The sequence below is a fragment of the Lepisma saccharinum genome, chromosome 10 (assembly GCF_977018435.1).
Source record: "Lepisma saccharinum chromosome 10, izLepSacc3.1, whole genome shotgun sequence".
Classification (NCBI taxonomy): Eukaryota; Metazoa; Arthropoda; class Insecta; order Zygentoma; family Lepismatidae; genus Lepisma; species Lepisma saccharinum.
The window spans coordinates 11,938,363-11,960,059 of NC_139238.1; the positions used below are offsets into that span (position 1 = coordinate 11,938,363).

Consider the following 21,697-nt stretch of genomic DNA (forward strand, 5'->3'; position numbering starts at 1 on the left):
GTCTCACCAGTGGAAGTCTGCCAATAAGGTCTCACCAGTGGAAGTGTAGGAGGTATCCAGGTTATTGGAAATCTTCCTCAGGCACAACTATTCTCAATTTCAAGACAAGTATTTCATATAAACAACAGGTTTGGTCATGGGCAACCCCCTGTCTGCTGCCATAGCAAACATTGTCATGCACCTAGCTTAAAAATATATTCTTCACTTACCAGAACTCCGATACATACGATATGGCAGATATGCAGATGACACCTTGGTCATTTACAAAAGGGAAGAGGAAATGGATCTACTCATGGAAAAACTTAGCAACATTCACCCCAGGTTGAAATTTACAATAGAACAGGAAAACCAAGGCATCATTAACTTCCTAGAGCTCACCATCAAAAGGAGGGACAACAAATTCACCACCACGGTCTATAGAAAACCAGGGGCAGGGAACCAGTATATCCACTCCCTTTCCAACCGACCACCCACCCAACATAAAGCCAATGTATGGCTTAACTTCTACAGAAGAGCTTTCTCGCACTGTTCAAGTGAAGAAGATTTGAAGGAAGAAGTTACCATAGTGACGGACATAGGACTTCAAAATGGATACACAGTACATCAACTCTACATGGTGCAGCAAAGCAGAAATGCAAGTACGACAACCTAACCTATTCCACCCAGCCAGCAGTGATAAAGCTAAATGGATTGCCTTCCCTTACCACCAGACTACATCCAACTGCCTAGCCAAGACCTTGAAACAATATGACATAAAACTCGCACACAAACCAACAAACAAAATAGCCAGTGCCCTAAGCAAACACAAGAGATCATTCCTTTCCCCACTAGACAACCCAGGTGTATATGATGCCCAGTGTGAGTGCAACTCACACTACATTGGCAGATCCATCAGATCTGTCAAAGAGCGTATACAACAGCACTTACCGGCCAAAAAAAAATCCCAACCCACTACCGGGCTAGCAACCCACCTCAAGTTCAATAAACACAGGATTCAAAAAGTTTCAATCAGGCATACATCACACACCCTAATCGACACCAAAATCAAAGAGATACATGCAATTATGCACTTTCCACACAAGCTGAATATTGACAGTGGTCAGGCTCATCATGTTTGACTCCCGCTATTACAACAGCTCAAACCCATCACACGCAGCAGACAAAATGGCTACACCAGCACCCCTAGCGGTAGTCGAGGAAACAAGAAGAAGAACCGGAAGTCAACCTAACAGTAAAGCATAGAGTTCCCAATTAATAGAACATTTACAAGTAAGTTTCGCGGATATATCTTTAGTAACTCGCTTATGTTTTATATTTGTTACTTTGTTAGTGTCCCTTGCAGAATAATCTACCTGACAGATGGAAAATTATTGCAAGATACGATATCTTGAAGTTCATTAGGTAATTTTAGTTCGAAATTCTCATGCAATTAACAATTTTTCGTGCACTAACATTTGTGACTTGTGTTTGTAGATGTATTTCGAGTCTGAGTACATGAAATGGCAAATGTAAACTCCGCACTTTAAATTTTTAAATGTAGGCTATGTCATTTAATTGAATTGAATTAGAATATTTGGATACACTGGAATCACACAGACCCTTTATATTGTTCATATATTTGTGTATGTATGTGTATGGTGGTTGGTATGAGGCTGTAATATGTAAGGTTGAAATAGATAAACATCGGCTTTTACCCTTGGATTTTTGGAAATTTCATCTTGAAAACCGGGAAGTGGGCACCCTGTTTTACAATCTGCAACAATATAGAAGAGTCAGCCATATATTAGAATGTATTGCATAGTTATTGATACTGTTAGCAGTTGAGCACTCTGGTGCAAGAATTAATTACTTTTAATCCAATCTTGCATGAATTAATACATTAACTGTTTTAAGGTCACATGCAGATTTATCTTCGTTTGATGCATGGCTTTCATAGCCTGTATTTGAAAAATAAATATTGTGGTTCCTGAATTATTTTTAGTTTTGAACACCCCTGGCTATTTGTATTGAGTGTGATGTACACGGCTTCAGTATATTTGCAGATCATAGCGGACCATGTGGTGGTGGCAGTTGGATTGGAGCCTAACACTGAACTAGCGTATAGCTCTGGTTTAGAACTTGATGAAGAACATGGTGGTTACAGGGTGAATGCTGAACTAGAGGCTCGGTCGAATCTCTGGGTGGTAAGTAAGAAAGCCTATTTTTTAACAAAATTATTTTTTATATTTGGGGCAGTAATTCTTTACCAGGGTACCATGGCATCTTACTATACTCGGATGATTGTCAAAGAGAACTGTGGATGGAAAGGATAGCTAAAATAATAAAGTTTACATTGAATCTCTATTAGTAATGTTATGGAAGCCTGAATTTATGTTCCCGGGTTGTACATTTTCATACATTATACTATATTTAATCTTCATGGTCTCAATAACATTTTTCTCGGATTTTACATTTTTGTGCATTTTAATTATTTTTTTTATGTTCGAACATGAGCTTCACTTAGGCCAGGTAGTAAAGCATTGGCAATGTACCCAAAACCTAGGTTCAAACCATTGCTAAGTCGAAATTTTCACAACCTTCTAATAAGTTGTATCAAAAATGATGGCATTTTCACTATTTTTCTTAATGTGATATTGTACATATAACAAATAAACACACATTTATTTTAGTTTTGTCATGCATGTAAGAAAATTTTATATTTGCACAAAATTTTAATTTTTCAATAAGTGTATGAGAGAGAAACCTTTTTCCTTGCAATGGTGTTGTATGAAAAAAATCCAAACGTTGTATTAACATTGAACACGTATCATTTCTTGATTTACTATGTTTGGGTTATGTTAATTCCATTTTACATCCAAACTTCTTTTATTTTTTAGGCAGGAGATGTGGCCTGCTTTTATGACATAAAACTAGGAAGACGCCGAGTAGAGCATCATGACCATGCTGTAGTATCAGGCAGATTAGCGGGTGAAAATATGACTGGAGCAGGTATGATAAACATTCAGTTATGTTTATTAAGAAATATATATATTAAGGCTGAGTAAACAATAAAAGAGTTGAAATTTATCATACAAAAAAATAGGTAGGTTAATTTTTATATGATAAATTTCAAATCGTTTTCTTCTTCTTTTTTTCCCTTCTGCTAATTGATTAAATAACATAGCCAAATACCGGGCACTCTTGGTACTGCTCTCTGACACGATCAATGTTGTCAGTCCACCTTGTAGTTTCAAAAGAACGTATTTTTTAATGAAAATGTCATAACCCCCATAAATCATCTGTAATGCATAAAATGTGTAAAAAATTATTGTTGTTCTTTCAAATCAATACCCACAGAGACCATTGATACACATCAAAAATTATTGCAAGAGACTCCACAACAGCTGTCTTTTATTCATGTTCGTTTCTACTTTGTACAAAAACTTTTTGTTACACCTTACTAAATTTTTCTGCATACTGATTGTTCATGTAGAGCATGATTTTCTGGTTTTAAAAATTTCCACATAGACAAAGTTAATCCCCAGTCTAAGTTTCATGTCTGTATCGCTTTTTGTACAAACGTTACGTACCTTCAGAGTCTCGGTTGCATTACTTTTTGGACACCCTGTAGATGAGCCACTGTTGGCACTACGGTAGGTTCTCACATTGTCGTCAAGAAGCAGAATATCGGAACTGAACCTCTTTTGATCAAATGGCAACTTCCAACTGTGTCTGGTGTGTCATGTTTCCACCTTCAAGAAAATTTGCACTTTCCATGATGGCATAATGCTAACACTGTCACCTTGTACGAGAGCAAATCAAAAAGTCTTTGCGCCTATTTTTTTTTTCAGCCGAAATATGAGTGCGAGTGAGAAACCGAGATATGCATTCAATGCAATAGGTTTTTCTTGGAATGGCCCAGTGTTAACTCTCGGCTGCTCCGCAGCACGGTGCTGCTCTCAGTTTGCAAAGATGGCTGTAGTACTCAACACGTCCACATTGTATGAGCAGCGAATTGTTATTCGTTTTCTATGGAGCAAGGGACCATGGGGAAATGCTGCCGACATATGGGGACAAGTGTCTCGCTTTGAGAAGTGTGCGGTGGTGGTGTCGAGAGTTAAAAAATGGCCGAGAAGACCTTCATGACAATCAATGTCCTCGCTCACAATGGAAAACATTGTCCACGTGGCAAACAGGACCATCGACAGACTTCAGTCTTTAAAATAGGAGATTCTGGAGCATACACCATATAGTCGAGACCTCGTCCCCAATGATTTCTACGTGTTCAGTTCACTGAAGAAGTTCCTGGCAGGATAGAGGTTCATTTGCGGCGAGGAAGCATTGACCGCTGTCCTGCGGTGGTTTAAAGATCAACCGGCGAATTCTACAACAGCGGCATCTCGAAACTAGTGGTGTGATATGGGACAAATGCCTGAACCGTTGTGGTGACTATGTGGAAAAATAGTGCAAGGTATATAGAACAAATCCTATATTTTGATTTCCCTACATGTTTATTATTTCGGCTGAAAAAAAATAGGCACAAAAACTTTTTGATTTGCCCTCGTAATCAAGGGGTCCAACTTTAAACTGTAGGTCCAATTCTGATTAGACAATCTGTACATAAAGTAGACTAAGAACAAACTGATTGTAACAGTGATCTGCAACAACAGAACCCGTTAATTTTTTTTGTCCACACCTGTAACATGCATCTGAGTTCTCCATGATGACTAACTAACTAACTAACTCTCTAGCCTTCTTAAACCTGAAGGTTCATGGCTGCAGCAACACAGGCCTTCCATCTGTCCCTATCCTGAGCAAGATCTATATACTCTTTTCCATCCCTACCGATTTCCTTTAGATGCATCTCAACATTATCCCTCCATCTTTGTCTTGGTTTTCCTATATGTGTCTTACCATGAGGTTTCCCAACAAGAATCCTGTAAACTCTTCTTTCCTCTCCCATTCGTGCCACATAGCCTGCCCACCTAAGTCTTCTTGATTTAATCGTTCTAATAATATCTGGACATGAATACAAATTATGCATTTCTAAATTATTTAACCTTCTCTACTCACCTGTGTCCTCATGTCTTTTAGGTCAAAATATTTTCCTAAGTATCTTATTTTCAAATACTCTCAATTTATGTTCCTCTTTCAATGTAAGGGAACAAGTTTCGCATCCATATAATAGTAGAGGCAAAATTACTGTTTTGTATATTTTAACTCTTAGTTTCTTAGATATTAAACGAGAAGACAAAACTTTATGAAAAGAAAAGTAACATGCTCTTTATTTCTTCTTTAATATCATTTTCATTTGTTAGTATTGTTCCTAAGTACTTGAATTTGGAAACTGGTTCAAATGAGTTGTTATCAATAATTAGATTTTGATTATTACCTAACACTTGGTTTCAGCCTGTAAGCATATATTTAGTTTTCTCTTTGCTAACTTCCAAACCTATCTCTTTAGCAGTTTTGAAAAATATTTTAGCATTATTCTTAATTGTATAAGTCTACATCATCTGCATATGCTAACAACTGAGTCGCACTGTTTAATTTTAGTCATTCTTTAGTTTCTTTTACCTTCCTAACAGCGTATTCTAAGGCAAAATTAAAGAACAATGGAGATAAGGCATCTCCTTGTTTTAACCCATCATGAATTGTAAATTTGTCAGACATATTAATATCCACACAAATTTTACTTTCTGTTTCACTGGCTTCTTAGGTATTCCAAACTCTACTAATATATTATATAATTTATCTCTTTTAACTGAATCATATACTTACTACTTACTTATGTTACAGTCCATGTAGGTCCTTGGCCTTCCTGACTACCTCTCTCCGACAACGCATGCATTCCATCCTCTGAACATGTCCAGCCCATCGTATTCTACCCTGTTTGATCTTCACTACAATATCTGGCTGATTAAACAATTCCTGTACTTCCATATTTGTTCTCATTCTCCATCCCTCTTTATCTCTTACCGCTCCAAATATCCTTCTCGGTATTTTCCTTTCCCACCTTGACAACCAATCTTCTTCTCTTACCGACATCACCCAACTTTTTGAACCATACATTACTATGGGTCTTAATAATGTTGTATATATTTTAATTTTTATGTTCCTACTAACGTTCTTATATTTAAACATATTTTGCAAAGAAAAATAGCATAGATTTCCACTTGTTATCCTTTCCTGTATTTCATTATCCGCCACCTGCGACCCGCCCAGTAGCTGAGGCCCACCCTGGGAAAAACTGAATCATATGCTTTTTTAAAATCAATGAATAGCTGATGGACATTTTGATTACCGGTATATTCCCCACTTCTTCTCAAGTGTCTGTCTGATGTGAGAAATCTGATCTGTTGTTGATCTGTTACGTTTAACCTTTTGTTTACGAAGCCCATTTTGTCAGGTAAGCACAGGAACAATTATGGATTCTTTCCACTGTTGAGGGATTTCTTCTTTATTCCATATTAAACAAATTAATTTATGAATTTGACATATTAATGAATTTCCAAAATATTTAATTAACTCAGCTGGTATTAAATCAATGCCACGTGCTTTGTTATTCTTTAGCCTTTAAATATCATCTTTAACTTCAGTGAAGTTAGGTTCTGGAACTAAAGGTTCTGCTGTGTGCACTTCATTTACTTCTGATTTATCTCCTACATGAACATTTAAAAGGTCATAAAAGTAGTTCTTCCATCTATTTAGAATATTGTTTGGGTCAGCTAGAAAATCACCGTCTTTATCTTTTATCAAGTTTACTTTAGGTTGCCACCCCTTTCTAAATTCATTTACAACATTATACAAATCTCTGATATTTTTATTTTTGCTGTTTGTTTCAATTTTCGTTAATTTTACTCTTCAAGTAATCTCTTTTTTTACTTCTAAACATGTGGTTAACTTCTCGCTTTATTCTATTATAATTGCTTAAGTTTGCATCATCAGAGTTATTTAACCACCTAAGTCTAGCCTGATTTCTTATTTCTATTAGGTTATGACATTCATTATCAAACCACGGCTTACTTTTTTTTGGTTTATGGTATCCTATACTTTCTTTAGCTGCTGATTCTATTGCATTATGTATGTGCTCCTAATTCTTATTTACGTCTGTTTCAATTATACTTTCATCATCATTTAAATCCTGCAAAATATCAAATCTATTAGACAATTAAATTTGGTAATCTTTCTTAATTCTGTCATCAGCAAATTTTCCTGTATTAAGTTTTTAAGCTTTTAGGTTTTGTTGCTTATGATTTATCACCGAGAGTCTTTCCCTTAATTTAGCAATTACTAAATAATGGTCACTGGCACAGCCAGCACCTCTATGTGAACGAACGTCAATTATATTAGTATGCCTTCTTTTATCAATGAGAATATGATCTATCTGATTATGAGTTTTACCATCTGGAGAAGACCAGGTATATTTATGGATATCTTTATGTTTAAAAGTGGTACTTTTCACAATTAAATTCTTTGAGGTTGCAAGAGTAATTAAGCTTATACCATTATCATTACTTAATTCATGAAGACTTTCTTTACCAATAGTAGGTTTAAATGCCAGTCTGTGCATTACACCATGATGACACATACTGTAATAATGAAGACTTACTCCCCATGGTAGATGCCCTGTTCGTTTCATGGGTTGGCGTATGGCCTGCAAACCAATATCATACATTAATGGCAGGCTACTGCCTGGAACTGCTGATGATATTGTTGTCCTCTACTGTACATTGCCTTGACACTATGGACAACTACTCTTATTTATCTTTGTTAACATGATATTGCATAAAAGTCATATTGTATCCCACTTCAAGCTGTAGATTAGGGTGACTAACTTTAGTCCATGAATTTGAGGGAGATGTCCAACTTTTGGCATTGAATTTACGGGAGATTTAGTCACGACAAATTTTGCAGATTTTTAGCGGCACAGCATCACTCTAGCGCATGTTCAGGGAATGGACTGTATTTGAAAATAATAATTAATTCACATTTTATTGAATATACAGGCCTAAATACAGGATAAGAGTTTATTTGCAAATTTTTGTTTCTTAGTCAGGACCTACATCAGGGTTCCCACACACCTGGAAAACCTTGAAAACCTGGAAATCTCAGGGAATTTGAAAAAAATACAAATCTCAGGGAAATCTCAGGGAAAATCTTGTAATTGATTAATGGTTCCCAATGAAGCAAAACTGAGGGATTATAATATGCTCATGTCTGTGGATAATCCAAGATGTTGTAGCATTTCTCTTTCATCAAGGAACTCATATCTATTTGTTTGTCTGTTTCTTGTTTTTAAATGTGATTCCAGGGCTGGTGACCAAGTGTATACCCTCATAAATTTTGCACTTTTTAAAATTTAATTAACCGATTTCGATCTTTTACATGATGAAAATATATTTCAAGATGTGGAAAATGCATAATAAAGATAACCTGATGTCTAAAGTTAACCAGTGTTCATCTGATTTCCCTTATTACGGAGTAGTTTTAAGTTTTTTCTTCCTTCTTTTTTTTACAAAATAGTAAAAACATGGAGTGTCCTCTTTAGGGGAATATTTATTTTCTGCCATCTTTTGTGTACAATATTGTTGATTGTGTATTTACTGCATTTAGAACAGAATTTTAAATATTTACTTACTAGTGCCATATATGAATTATGTACTGTTCATAAATACTTGTTCATATTTTAAGTTTTTGATCATGTTCAACTATTGTTATAGTCATGACATGACACGTGAATTTTTATATGCCTCAATAGCTCACATATGTGTAAAATGGAATTACTTGTAGGACCAGCAGATCTACATTAATATCATGTAGTGAAATAGTTTTCTCAACAGATATGCCAGAATGACATATTTGACAATGTTCCAAACCCCCAAACCTATGTTCCCATTTCTTCATGACTCCCTAGAAAGTGTTGTTAGAGATGTAATGGGCAGATTCATAAAAAGTGATATCTTGAACAATGCAAAAAATAGTTTTAATTTAAATTAATGCAAATTGATGTCAGAAATTCTGACAACTTGATTCCTTTGACAAAGATTGATATTGGAATTGGTGCCAAAGCTGCTTTGGAAGCTAAAGAGGTGAATGAAAAGGAGAAGCTTATGTTTTTTACTAGCTGCAGAATTTTTTTGCAACCAACAACAGAGAAGATTGTGGAAGGTAGTCCCCTTAAGTTCAGGTTGATGAGAGCCGCCAGTTGTTTAGTTTCGAAGCAAATGACTCAGTTTCCAAAGTGATGTGCTCATCGCATGGAAGACCTGATACAGGAACTTCTCAGGAGAAAGAGAATGAAGGCTGTAACTGGTGATAAAGTAATTCGCCAGTTGAAGACATTGTTGCACAATGTCAGTAGTAAAAAGGAATTGAGAGAGAGAAGTTTTGTAACTTTTCAATCAAAACTGATGCACTAGATTCTTTTTTTACAGGTGTCATGAAGGGCAAGGATGACTTCTCTGAGTTATGGAGCACTGTTAAGTTGGTTTTGATTTTATCACATGACAATGCATATGTGGAAAGTGGGTTTTCTGTAAATAAGCAGGTTTTAATAGAAAACTTGAAAGAAGAGTCTGTTGTGGCTATTCATCAAGTTTATGATGGTGCAAGTGGTAGGAGGAGTGTCAAATGTAGAAGTAAGCAAAGATATGATCCAGAGTGTTACAGGTGCATGTATTAGATACGAAGAAGCATTGCAGAAGATGAGAAAGAAATGTGATCACAAAGAAAACAAAAGGAAAGAAATGAAACGTAAAGCAAGTGAGATCTGTGCTTTACAAGCCAAACAACAAAAGATGCAAGAAGAAGCAAAGGTTATTGCAGAACAATTAAAAAAACTTTAAGCTTCTGAGAAGTGAAGTTTCTTAATTTGCTGTATCCGACATTAAGTACATTTCTTGTTTTATATTTCAGTCTCAGTAACTTATTATTCCTTTTTAAATTGGTACTAATAATTGTCACTTCATTTTTATATGTTTTAAAAATTCCAATAATTTGTTTGTCTTAAGTATGATTGTACGCATTACAGATTAATTGATATTGTATCCATTTATAAACATCTATGAAAAGTGTGAAAATATTTCAATGTTCTATATCAGATATGTTAGAAATTGTTTCAGAGTTGTTTAAAGTTCTAGAAAACTGGTCATCTTTGTTCTTAAATACATGCAAAGAAGTGTAATTTTATTTTATTATTGAACTAGTTTTGTTATTTGCATCAGAAAACAACAGTAATAAAGAAGGTGAGGATGGTATGGGGGGAAATGGAGGAGGCCATTGTAAAATTATAGTAGTCATTTACTGTGCATTCAATACTCTGGAAAAAATATGAGGATTCTGGAAAACTCAGGGAAAATGGATTTGGAGTTTGCGTGGGAACCCTGTTAACATGTATTTGCTCACTCCTGCTGTAGAACTAAGGTGAAACATCAGTAAACTACTGCAAAATATGATGGCACTTCTGTCTGCCAAAGGCTAAATGTGCAAGATGTTGCAGTCAAATGCTTTGTATGACTCGCCGAACTCGTATTATATTGGAATGGATTTAAATATCTCCATCTTGATTGTTAATGAAATATGTAGGAGAAATAGAATGTCAATATGGGAGCCAAGAGGATCCAAAAAATCTAGCTCTAATACGGGAGTTCCCGGGAAATATGGGAGAGTTGGTCACCCTAGTGTAGATTCAGTCACAATTAGCACATCTACCATAATTTTTAGTGTTATTTGTTTTACTGGCATATGTTTACATATGTATCATCCATCATTGAGTTACAATGTAAACTATTGTTGTGTTTTTTTGTCAGTACATTGAGGCACAATAAGATATTATACATTGTTTTTCTTTTTAAATTTCATTTTTTTTTTATTTATTTATTTTTTTTTTATTTAAAAGGGAAACCATACTGGCATCAGTCAATGTTCTGGTCCGACCTTGGTCCTGAAGTTGGATATGAGGCAATAGGCATTGTTGATTCCTCTTTGCCAACTGTAGGTGTGTTTGCGAAAGCAACAGAGAACGACACTCCGAAAGCCGTTGTCACAGCCACAGGGGAAGGAGTTAGATCAGAAACAGAAAATGTAAGTAGGATTTAAGTAAGAAAGATTAATATTGTAGATGGACTGCTATAAAATTTTGCCAGCGTCAACGAATTGAGTATTGGTGTAGCAGTGTACAATGTTCAACCCTTCACCGGTACACATATATTTTTGTTAACCCTTAACTGCTGTTGTGAACGTTTCGGGCACTAACAAAGTCGTGTGGTCCACAGGACCTCTAAGGAAAAAAGGAGTATAACTATATCAGGACATATTTTAAATGATGTGAATTTAATCATGTTGTATGCTTTGTTATGCACTGAACACAATTACATAGTTGTGACAGAGAGACATACTTTTTTAACTTCTCAAAAAAAGTATTTTTTTTTATATTGTGAGTTTAAGGAAAACTCATTCACTAAGCCAAAATATCTCTTAATTTAGTATTTACACACAGCTGATCAACGTGAATTTAGTCCTTAGTTATTGTTTAACATTCATTCTTCAAAACCACGGGTCCCTCTATTCAGTATATGCCACAAATAAAAAATCTGCAGATGTTCTCACATCAGTCACTCAGGATCACTGTTTCTTCTTCGTAGTTCGGGATGCAGCACAGGAATTTTCACTTTATTATGTTCCGGGACTCTGGTATTTCTTGTAGGCTCCACTGCAGACCACTTGATTCTATTTTTACCATAAAAATATTTGTCACTTAGGGTATCAGGTCCACTCCTTTGGTTGTCTTCATCGCTGTCGACTGACACACATGAATCGGTATCATGATCGCTTTGAATATATTCTCCGTCCTTATATCGGAAAATTCAATGTCTGACACGTCACTTGAAATCTCGGCAAGCATATTTGCAAGTTTCTTTTTCAAGTTCAGATCATTTTCCCCTCACGTAAGAAGGGCCCGCACCACCCGACATATTCCACGTTTAACTCACGGTACAGACACAAACACAGTCGTGATGTCCGCGGGACCGCAGTATATAAATAGAACACCACAGAAGCAGATAATGCAACCTTTCCCTTCACGCTTTCACAGCACACTGAAGTTGAGGAAGGTACTGAAAGAGAGGTAGCCTCAAGGTCAAAACTAATGCCGGGTAACAAGCAAAAGAAACGCTCTGGTCCGTGGGACGTCACAACTGTAGTTGAGGGTTAAAAACAAAACAAAACATACAAACAGTACAATACGAGATACAGTAGAGCGTCGATTATCCGAACGTCGGTCAACCGAACGACCGCTTAACCGAACTGTGTACTCGCTCACTTTCAGATATCTGTAATGAAAAAAGTACGTGACTTAGCTGCTCGTAAGCGTGTAGGCTTGCTTAGGCAGACCAAAATAAAGGATTTTTTTAAACGTTAATTTTGTGTACTGTGTGTATTGTTCATGCAAAATGCGTATGTAATATGTACATATTTTTGTTTAATAAACTGTACCACATACTATATATTCCTACTAAAGTTGCCTTTGTACGTTACTTTGTAATACATACTTAAAGAGATGCCTGTTTTTATGAATAAATTTACTGTACAGTACTTCTTTTTGGCAAATAAACATGTACAGTTCGATTATCCGAACAAACCAGTTTTCCGAACACCCATGTCCCCCAATTACTTCGGATAATCGACGCTCTACTGTACTTTAAAAGTTTGTCTAAGCTTTCAACTCCATCTCAGAGTTGTCATCAGGACTGGTCGAGAAACTGCAAAAAATACATGGTCAAGGTTCCGGTGACATTGCTTGCTCTGTCTGCCGGAAGATGTTGTTGCGGTCTTGTAGTGGTAAGTTCCCAGTTCTTCCGATTGATGCATGAGAGAGATGGGTTTTACAGTTTTGACTGTGTGATAATGACTCCAAGATGGAGTCGAAAGCTTGGATAAATTTTTATAAAGTGTCTCGTATTGTGCTGTTTGTGTATCTTGGGTTGTTTTTAAAAGGCAGACCCTGTCATTATATTGCACCTTGAATTGTCATTGTCATAACAATGACCTGCATTGTCTTTTGCGCATGCATGCAGAAATATATTAACTCTCTATCTCTCTCTCTCTCTCTCACTCTCTCTTTCTTTCTTTCTCTCTCTCTCTCTCTTTCTCTCTCTCTCTCCTCCCCCTCTCCCTCTATCCCTCCTCTCTCTCTTCTCTCTCTTGTACCGGGTAAGGGAGACCCTGGTGTACAGATGGAGACTTCATGAATTACAGTGAAACCCAGATTTTACATTTCTTAGGGACCTGTAAATAAAAACCGTCAATGACAGTAAAGCATTAGGGAAGAAGTGAAACTCTCATGTAGGTATTTTATTAAAACATATTATTATTATTATTGGGAAGACTTTTGAGTGAATATCCATCACAACCGTTCTATTATCTTTTTACGTTCCATCCGGTTAGTGTACTGAAATGCATGGTTATTGTATATTGTTACTTTAAATTCTTAGTTTTGAGAAAATGTTGTAAAACTTATGGGGCATGTTTAAGTTATAAAGTCTTATGTTGTTCTCTCACATAAAACGCCAATTTTAGAAACAGAGGAACCATTTGTTCTTTGGATTGAAAGGAAGAATATCAACAAAGAAACCTGGTTTCTGTATTAACACTCAATTTTTTTGACTTAATGTATTTTTACGCTGGTTATTTGAACATTATATCTGATGTTAACTGTAAGAAAAAGAAAAAAAAAAATGCTTTCTGCTGGTTTGTAACTGGAAACGATGGATACCAATTTCCAGGGATCGACGGACTTGATCAGTCCAACATCCATGCTCATTGATAGCGATGCTTTGTACAATTCTGCTTGAAAAGTGTAATAATTAAAAATTGATCGCAATATTGATTAAAGTTAATGTGTAAATATTTGCATTCCAATTATAAGTATGTCTACTGAACTTCATTTTTCTTATCTGAATTTACAATTACATGCATGTGAGACCTTTGATTATAGGAATGGCAAAGAAATCTGATAAGTTGGGAAATACATGATATTTTTATTCACGTTTCCCAATTATCGAATACATTTGCTATAAAATTTATTTTTGTGATTGCAGGTAGCGCAGGTTCTCCAAGAAGTGCCATGTGAGCCGCCACATCCGCCTAAAGAAGGAGAGGATTATGGGAAAGGTGTTATTTTCTACCTTAAGGATGATGTCATTGTTGGTATACTGCTATGGAATGTGTTCAATAGGATGCCGATAGCAAGACAGGTAGGAAGACATTATATTTTACTTCAAATATGTAACAGGTGATCCAAGTAACATACACTTCAAAGTCAGTATATGGAATTTACTCAATATGTGAATGAAGAAATTATGTATTAGGTACATGCAAAAGTCCTACCCGTTTTTGATGTGCAGATAGAAGTGTGAACAACACAAACTGTTAACACCTAGGACTGTGCATAATTGCCAGCGCAATCGATGATCTCTTGCCATCTTGCTGCTAGGAGATGAATACCACACAGATAAAAGTCCTGAGGTTTGGAGTTGAATAACTGTAGTAAGGCAGTTTTCACAGCCTCCACATCATCAAAAATTTTTCGAGCGAAGGAGTTCTGCAACGTGTGAAACAGGTGGTAGTCTGTAGGCGCCAAGTCAGGAGAATAGAGCAGGTGGGGTAAAACCTCTCAACCAAAGTCTATTAATTTTTGATTTGTGATGACAACAGCATGGGACCTGGCATTACCATGGTGGATGATCACTTCTTGGCGATTTACGAGACATGGCTGCTTCGATCGCAATGCTCTTTCCAGTCTCTCCAACTGTGTCACAGTAGATGGTGGCATTAATGGTTTGATTAGGTTGCAGGACCTCCCCGTTGGTGCAGTGGTAGCGTAGTTGCCTTGTAATCAAGGGGTCCAAGGTTCGATACCCAGTGGAGGCACATAGTGGTTCAAATCATACTTTAAACTGTAGGTCCAGTCCCGATTAGCCTTACTGTGCTTAAAGTGGGCTTAAAACACCAACTCAATCAATCAGTCAATCTTTGGATGAAGTCCTAATTTGGACACCGAAGGCAGCAGTTCAGAAACACGGCACACAATCCTGCGATGGTATGTTCCTGTACATCATCTACTTCTCATCGCCCATGTCAGTGCATGTCAAGAACTGTTCATTTTTGTACTGGGAAAGCAAGGAAACTCAGGTTGCGACTCGCCCCTCTTGTTGATTTGCACTCAGGTAATGCGGAACCCAACCATCGAACTTTCTGGTGAAACCCAGCGCTTTGAGCTGTCTTTCAACTGTTGTGCTATGTACCTGGAAGGTGTCTGCTAATTCCGCTAAGGTAGGCTTTGGGTTTTCTTATGGCTTGGTCAAGATCCTCTTCGGAAAACACTGCTGGACGTTGATCTTGACAGCTTCTATCTGTCTCCTTCCCTGAAATTTCGAAACTGGCGATGACATGTGCTATCATCATTTGCTCCATACATTTGCTGAATGTTGTGTGGTAGGCTGTGGCCACAGAACTGCCTTTATTGAACTCAAAAAGTAAACAATGTCTGATGTGTACCTTTTCGGTCTGCATTTCACCCACACGCTACTCTGTTCACTAAAAGCTCCTTGTCTACACTCGCTGCCTGTTGCTGCTCTAAGTTTTTCCCTATTACGTGACCACAGATTCACGCAGTGCCATCTGTGAGGTTGGTGCTCTGCTAAATTGTGATGTGTTAAAAGCAGGTAGAACTTTTGCATGTACCTAATATAATGTACAATATTACATCACGTAATCGTCACACCCTGTTTTTTCAGTGCAAAATTGTTTTATATCCCTTTCATTGCAAAATTATCGCATTGACACATCAGGTAACAAAATCAATAATAGCAGCACAGAATCTTCAGACACGTAAGATAAAATTTTGTAAGTCTGTACTTCGCAACACTAGTAAATTTTCTCAAGTGTAGTTTTTTCCACTATAATGCACAAGTCAATAACAAATAATGTGTTAACTTTTTTGTGACAGTTTAGCAAACATATATCCAGTCTAAAATAGGTTGTTTGTGTCGATTTGGAATGCCACATTCAATTTTAACGTATACTCGCAAATATTCCATGCATTGTAATCTTGCACTAAAGACAGTTTAGTAATAAATGGTTTTTAAGTACATGGTAATATCGGCGCAATTTCTGTTCCAACAAAAGCTTCACATAATATTCGCTATAATGTTGCGAGTCCCAGGTTCAAATCTCATCCCAGCCTGAGCACGGTGTGTCTTCTGAGCATCCCTTCATCAGTTTTATCATATCACTACTGATTTTCATCTTCGCAACTAGACAAAGTAGCAGAAAAGTGAAGCAAAATACACTAAATCAATCATTCAATTACTAGAGCCACATATTTATTGTGATTAAATGATCAAGATTTCGGTTCAAAAACTGGGCATATTTCGGAATCAAAAGTGGTATATAAAATGGCATTTCATTGTTAAAATGGTGAATGAAAACCTAAATTTGACTTAAAAACTATACATACTTACATTACACAAAATTAATATTTCACTTCTAAGAGCACATTTATATATAGTTATCAGAGTATTAAATTCATTCCTGTGTAAAGGAGCCCATTTTTGCTTCTCAAATATTTAAGTAGAATTATTCAATTTTCCGAGATTTGCATATCTCGCAGGATAATTCAGACCTCAAAGGTGTCGCGTCAGTAAATACCCTAAATTTCATGTTCAAAGAGTTTATTTCGCATTTTTCAGTTCATTTCACATCATTTTGTGACAAAATATGGTAGCAAAATGCACCTCACATCTTTCAAAGACATGAAAAATTAACATTACAATATATTATTTCACATTTCGTGTTTTCATCAGAAACGAAATATGCATGCACCATCAATTACTTAAGTACTAAATATGAATAATTAACCTTCTAATGTGTGTTTTGTTTATTTCAGGTACTGAAGGAAGCAAAATCTTATGACGACTTGAATGAGGTAGCCAAGCTTTTCAATATACACGGCGAATAAAAAGCAAAATCATAGAGTACTGTGGTAACGAATCAGTCAAAATGTGATACTGTAGAATGTGTGTGTGTGTGGTGTTTGAATTGTACACTGGAAGTATAGTTGCACAAGACTGCAAATGCAACTGTTGCATGTCTGAGATATTTTCCAATATTTGTTTCGAGTACCCTTGTAAATTGGACGAAAATTGTATAAATGGTTATTGTGTAACAAAGTGTGTAATTATTTGTTTTCAAATGAACGCCACATATTGCATTTTGCAAAAATACTAATCAGGGAACAATTTTGCAAAAAGAGGAAAATGAAGTAATTGTATGTTAGAGCAGATAAGTGTTGAGGAACCGATATGTGTAGCTTTGAGAGGTAAGTGCTAACAACAAAATTAGAATAGTATGCTTGACAGGTAGGGTTTGCTTGAAAAAGAGTATTCAAGCTATTGTTGGAATGTACAAGTACATTTGTTCAACTGCACATATTTTCAATAAAAAAGTATATTTTTAGTGAATTATATTTTGTTTATGAAGTTTACTCCAAAAATTGTTTTTTCAAAAGATGTGAAGTAAATCTGGAAACTTCCTTCAACTTCGTCAGTGAAATATTAGTGATCCTGAAAATATATACAAAAGAATGCAAATTTGATTAATATTTGATGGTAAATACAGGGCTTTCCAAAATGATTGTCCGGGTTTGAAGAAGTTATTACTGATACTTTGTTATTCAAAAAACTAATATTGCCGGTGCAGTCTATTCAGAACTGATCAAGTTCTTGTGTGTCTCTCTTTCTTAATGTGTAGTTGTGTCAATGCTCGCAAAATGGCATCTAGTAGTGGATGGTTTCATTAATTCACACCCACAGTTCTGCAACGGAGTTAGGTAGGGGAGGAACATTCACAGAATTCTCGCAGGATGAAAGGTCGTTCCTGCATCCGATTCCCCACGGAAAGTGAGGTTTGGCCACTGCTTTTTCCCTTACACTGACATCCACATTCATGGAACACAGAATGAACATTTTCTCTCTAATAGCAAATTCATGTAGTTGTCAGAGTGTTTAATGTCATTGCCTTGTAATCAAGGGGTTCTGGGTTTGATTCCCGGTGAAAACACATTATACAGTGGTTCAGATCCCACTTCAAACTGTAGGTCCAGTCCTAATTAGCCTATCTGTGCATAAAGTGGACTTAGAGAAATAACCCAACTTGTCAGTGTGTTAAGTTTATTCTTGTGTAAATGAGTCTATTTATGTTTTTCAAATTTTGGCAGCAGAAATAATCAGTGTTCCATGATTCGGGATAATTCAGACTTCAGAAAATGTTGTGTCTAACTTTCGTGTTTAAATGTTTATTTCACACTTTGCAGTTCATTCCTGATTATTTTGTGACAAAACATGGTAGGAAAATGTACCTCAAACTTTTCAAAACCCTGGAAAAATGAACATCACAGAATGTTATTTCACATTTGTGTTTCCATCAAAAACTAAATATGCATGTCTCTAAAAATGAGTGGGCTGAAGGTGTCACTGAACCCCTTAACGGACTTTCGTTTTGTGAAATTCAAGGGCACAAGACTCCCTCCTGGTGACCATTTGATGCAAGTACATGTTATGAAAGAGCGGCACACAAAACTTGGGTAGTTTCTGAATAGATTACTGGGGCATCGTTTTTGAATACCACAGTATTGGTAATAACTTCAACAAACTCTGATAATCATTTTGTAACACCCTGTTACTTAGCATTAAAATGGTACCCAGGTTTTTCATTTTTCCCACATTATAAATTGAATCTCTTCCTATATTTACCAAGCTACATCCCAGTGTGACTCGATCCTGATTCCATAACCTGGCATCATGCTTAATATATATAATATCTTTTGCAAGAATATCTGTAAGGATGCTTTTTTTCTGCTGCAACTGAAGAGAAAACGATTAGCAATTCCCAACACAGAAAGATTGCTCATCCATGATGGCTAACAAACTACTAGTGAGTGATTCCCAAGTTACAAATAGTAGCTTTTAGTTTCATTAACTAAATAAAAAATTTTCAGTATATGCTGTTACTGAAATATTCAGAAAGAAATAGAAATATTGTCACATGTCATTTATTTTACACTAGAATTTACAGAGAACTCTTGAATGTGGTCTTAACAGGAGAAAGTAGTTTTTAGAATTGATTTTGACTCACTTTTCCATGGTTAGATAAGCGTTGGAAACAACTGTTGGCACAACATAAGACCAACTTCAATTTTTCAACCAACATAAACCCACCCTTTTTCTACAAGACTCCCTCCTGGTGACCATTTGACACAAGTACATGTTATGAAAGAGCGGCACACAAAACTTGGGTAGTTTCTGAATAGATTGCTGGGGCATCGTTTTTGAATACTACAGTATTGGTAATAACTTCAACAAACCCTGATAATCATTTTGTAACACCCTGTTACTTAGCATTAAAATGGTACCCAGGTTTTTCATTTTTCCCACATTATACATCCAATTTAAATTGTCCCAATAAAGCACAATATTTAGTTGCCTTGATTAGTTTGGACAAGGAAGTTGGGAATAGATGTCAGCTTTACTCTATCTTACTTCTTGCTGTGATGATCGGGGATGCTTGAAGTCGAACAGACACCACAATCAATGGTTTTAGAGATGGCAGCCAATCACTGGAGAGATGGTTGTCACATGGTGATCTCTCTTCTTTAACTCTCCTCCCCCTCTCTCCTTTCCTCCATATTTCTTTGTTTTTCCTTTTCGTCAGAGAGAAAAGGAAATAGAAGAGTAACAGGAAACTTCCAATGGAGGTACACTCACTGCTAGCAACGGCCATTCACGTGCTGAGGTTGGTGAACCAAGTTGCAACTTCTTCTCCGCTTGGTTCTGCATTTGGTGGAAATTCAGGGTGATCTGACGTTCAGATAGCAAGTTAAGGGAACAATTTGTAATAAATTGTTCTTGCCAAGTTTCCATTCCCAATTCATTCTCCCAGCTGATCAGAGCAGAGATAGTCAGTGATTCCCAAAATTGAATCTCTTCCTTTCTTTACCAAGCTACATCTCCTGATTCCATAACCTGGCATCATGCTTAATATAGATAATATCTTTTGCAAGAATATCTGTAAGGATGCTTTTGTTCTGCTGCAACTGAAGAGAAAACGATTAGCAATTCCCAACACAGAAAGATTGCTCATCCATGATGGCTAACAAACTACTAGTGAGTGATTCCCAAGTTACAAATAGCTTTTAGTTTCATTAACTAAATAAAATATTTTCAGTATATGCTGTTACTGAAATGTTCAGAAAGAAATACTGTCACATGTCATTTATTTTACACTAGAATTTACAGAGAACTCTTGAATGTGGTCTTAACAGGAGAAAGTAGTTTTTAAAATTGATTTTGACTCACTTTTTCATGGTTGGCACAACATAAGACCAACTTCAATTTGTCAACTAACATAAACCCATCCTTTCTCTACAAGTAAGTGTCTTGGGAAAAGTTAATAACTTACTCTCGTCTAATTATTATGAACTGCATCTTTTATTCCCCAAACAGAACAAAGAACAAGCTGGCTCAATAGTTCTGGTTACTTGGGATGTTACTTCGCGAGTGCGTTATTATAAATTGCCATTTACTCTGTGTGTGAGATAGTTTCACACAGTCAACATGCCAAGCCATTCACTTGCTGCAAAGCTTGCAGAAACAAAATGTTATCTTATTTATAAAAATAATGTCCAAATAGATTACAATGGGAATGCACCAGTGTGGAGGAAAAGGCAAAACTATCTTGCCCGACATGTGGCAAAATAACTACTTTTTGGTCTCTCCTCATTGGAAATGCATTAGGTATTTCTGCATTTAATCATCATGAAGTCGTTTGCCTTAAAGGAAGTTACGCCTGGTTTGGTAATTGGAACCTGGGACCCCTTGACTACACCATCAAGGAGAAAATGAGCAAAACGCCGTGAAGAAAAGTTGTTTGTCTTCATTCTCTCTCTGAAAAATTTATAGGTAAAGGGTTGGGCAGGTTAGGTTCAGTGCTCTTAGCATAGCTGTTGTAGGGAGATATGCTGTCAGCAATGACATCAAATGACATATCAAAAAGGGGCTTATTGCAACTTCAATCATTCTCACATAATCACATTCCTTTTCTACCTCTTAAGTTTATTGCAACAATGCCGATGAAATGATGAAACTGGTGATCCTAATTTAAAAGACCTGTTGTCGTAGTACTTCCAAACTCCAATAGTGTATACCTGCCTGATTTTTGTAGCAAAAAATTGTTTTAAAAAATTGTTCCCTAAGTCAGGAAAACAACCGAGGTAGAGTGCTACCTGAAACTTTTTTAATATAACTTTTTTTATTAAAACATGTTATTGAGTACAAGGAATTTGACATAGTTGTGAGAAGTTTGCGGTATTTGAATGGGCATGCAGGACATACCTATAATACCACAAAACCACAAAGTAGCCTACTTGAATTATTTAATACACAATTATCAGTCACCGATTTTCACTAGAAATATACACTGTATGACTGGGACATTCTTACAAGCAGCTAGATACAGCTTCAGCTACTTGGGAGATATACTGTAAGCAAAGACTTAAGACATCACATATTTATTACTATGCTAAGAGCACTAAATCTAACCTGCCTAACCTATTCACATATTTATTTCTCCTACAAGATGCATACATGAGTAGGTTAGGCAG

At 36.2% G+C, this 21,697-nt stretch overlaps 1 protein-coding gene across 1 annotated transcript in view; it reads left to right on the forward strand.

Annotated features, from left to right (window-relative positions):
• The window catches only part of AIF (Apoptosis inducing factor), a 43,585-nt gene extending 26,089 nt beyond the window's left edge, over positions 1-17,496 (forward strand). Inside the window, exons 9-13 of the mRNA XM_083129558.1 lie at positions 2,043-2,183; positions 2,877-2,988; positions 10,880-11,064; positions 14,079-14,234; positions 16,928-17,496. Of these exons, the coding sequence (XP_082985684.1) occupies positions 2,043-2,183; positions 2,877-2,988; positions 10,880-11,064; positions 14,079-14,234; positions 16,928-16,999 (666 nt within the window). The 3' untranslated portion in view covers positions 17,000-17,496. The remainder of the gene's footprint in view (positions 1-2,042; positions 2,184-2,876; positions 2,989-10,879; positions 11,065-14,078; positions 14,235-16,927) is intronic.
• Positions 17,497-21,697: the final 4,201 nt, after the last annotated feature.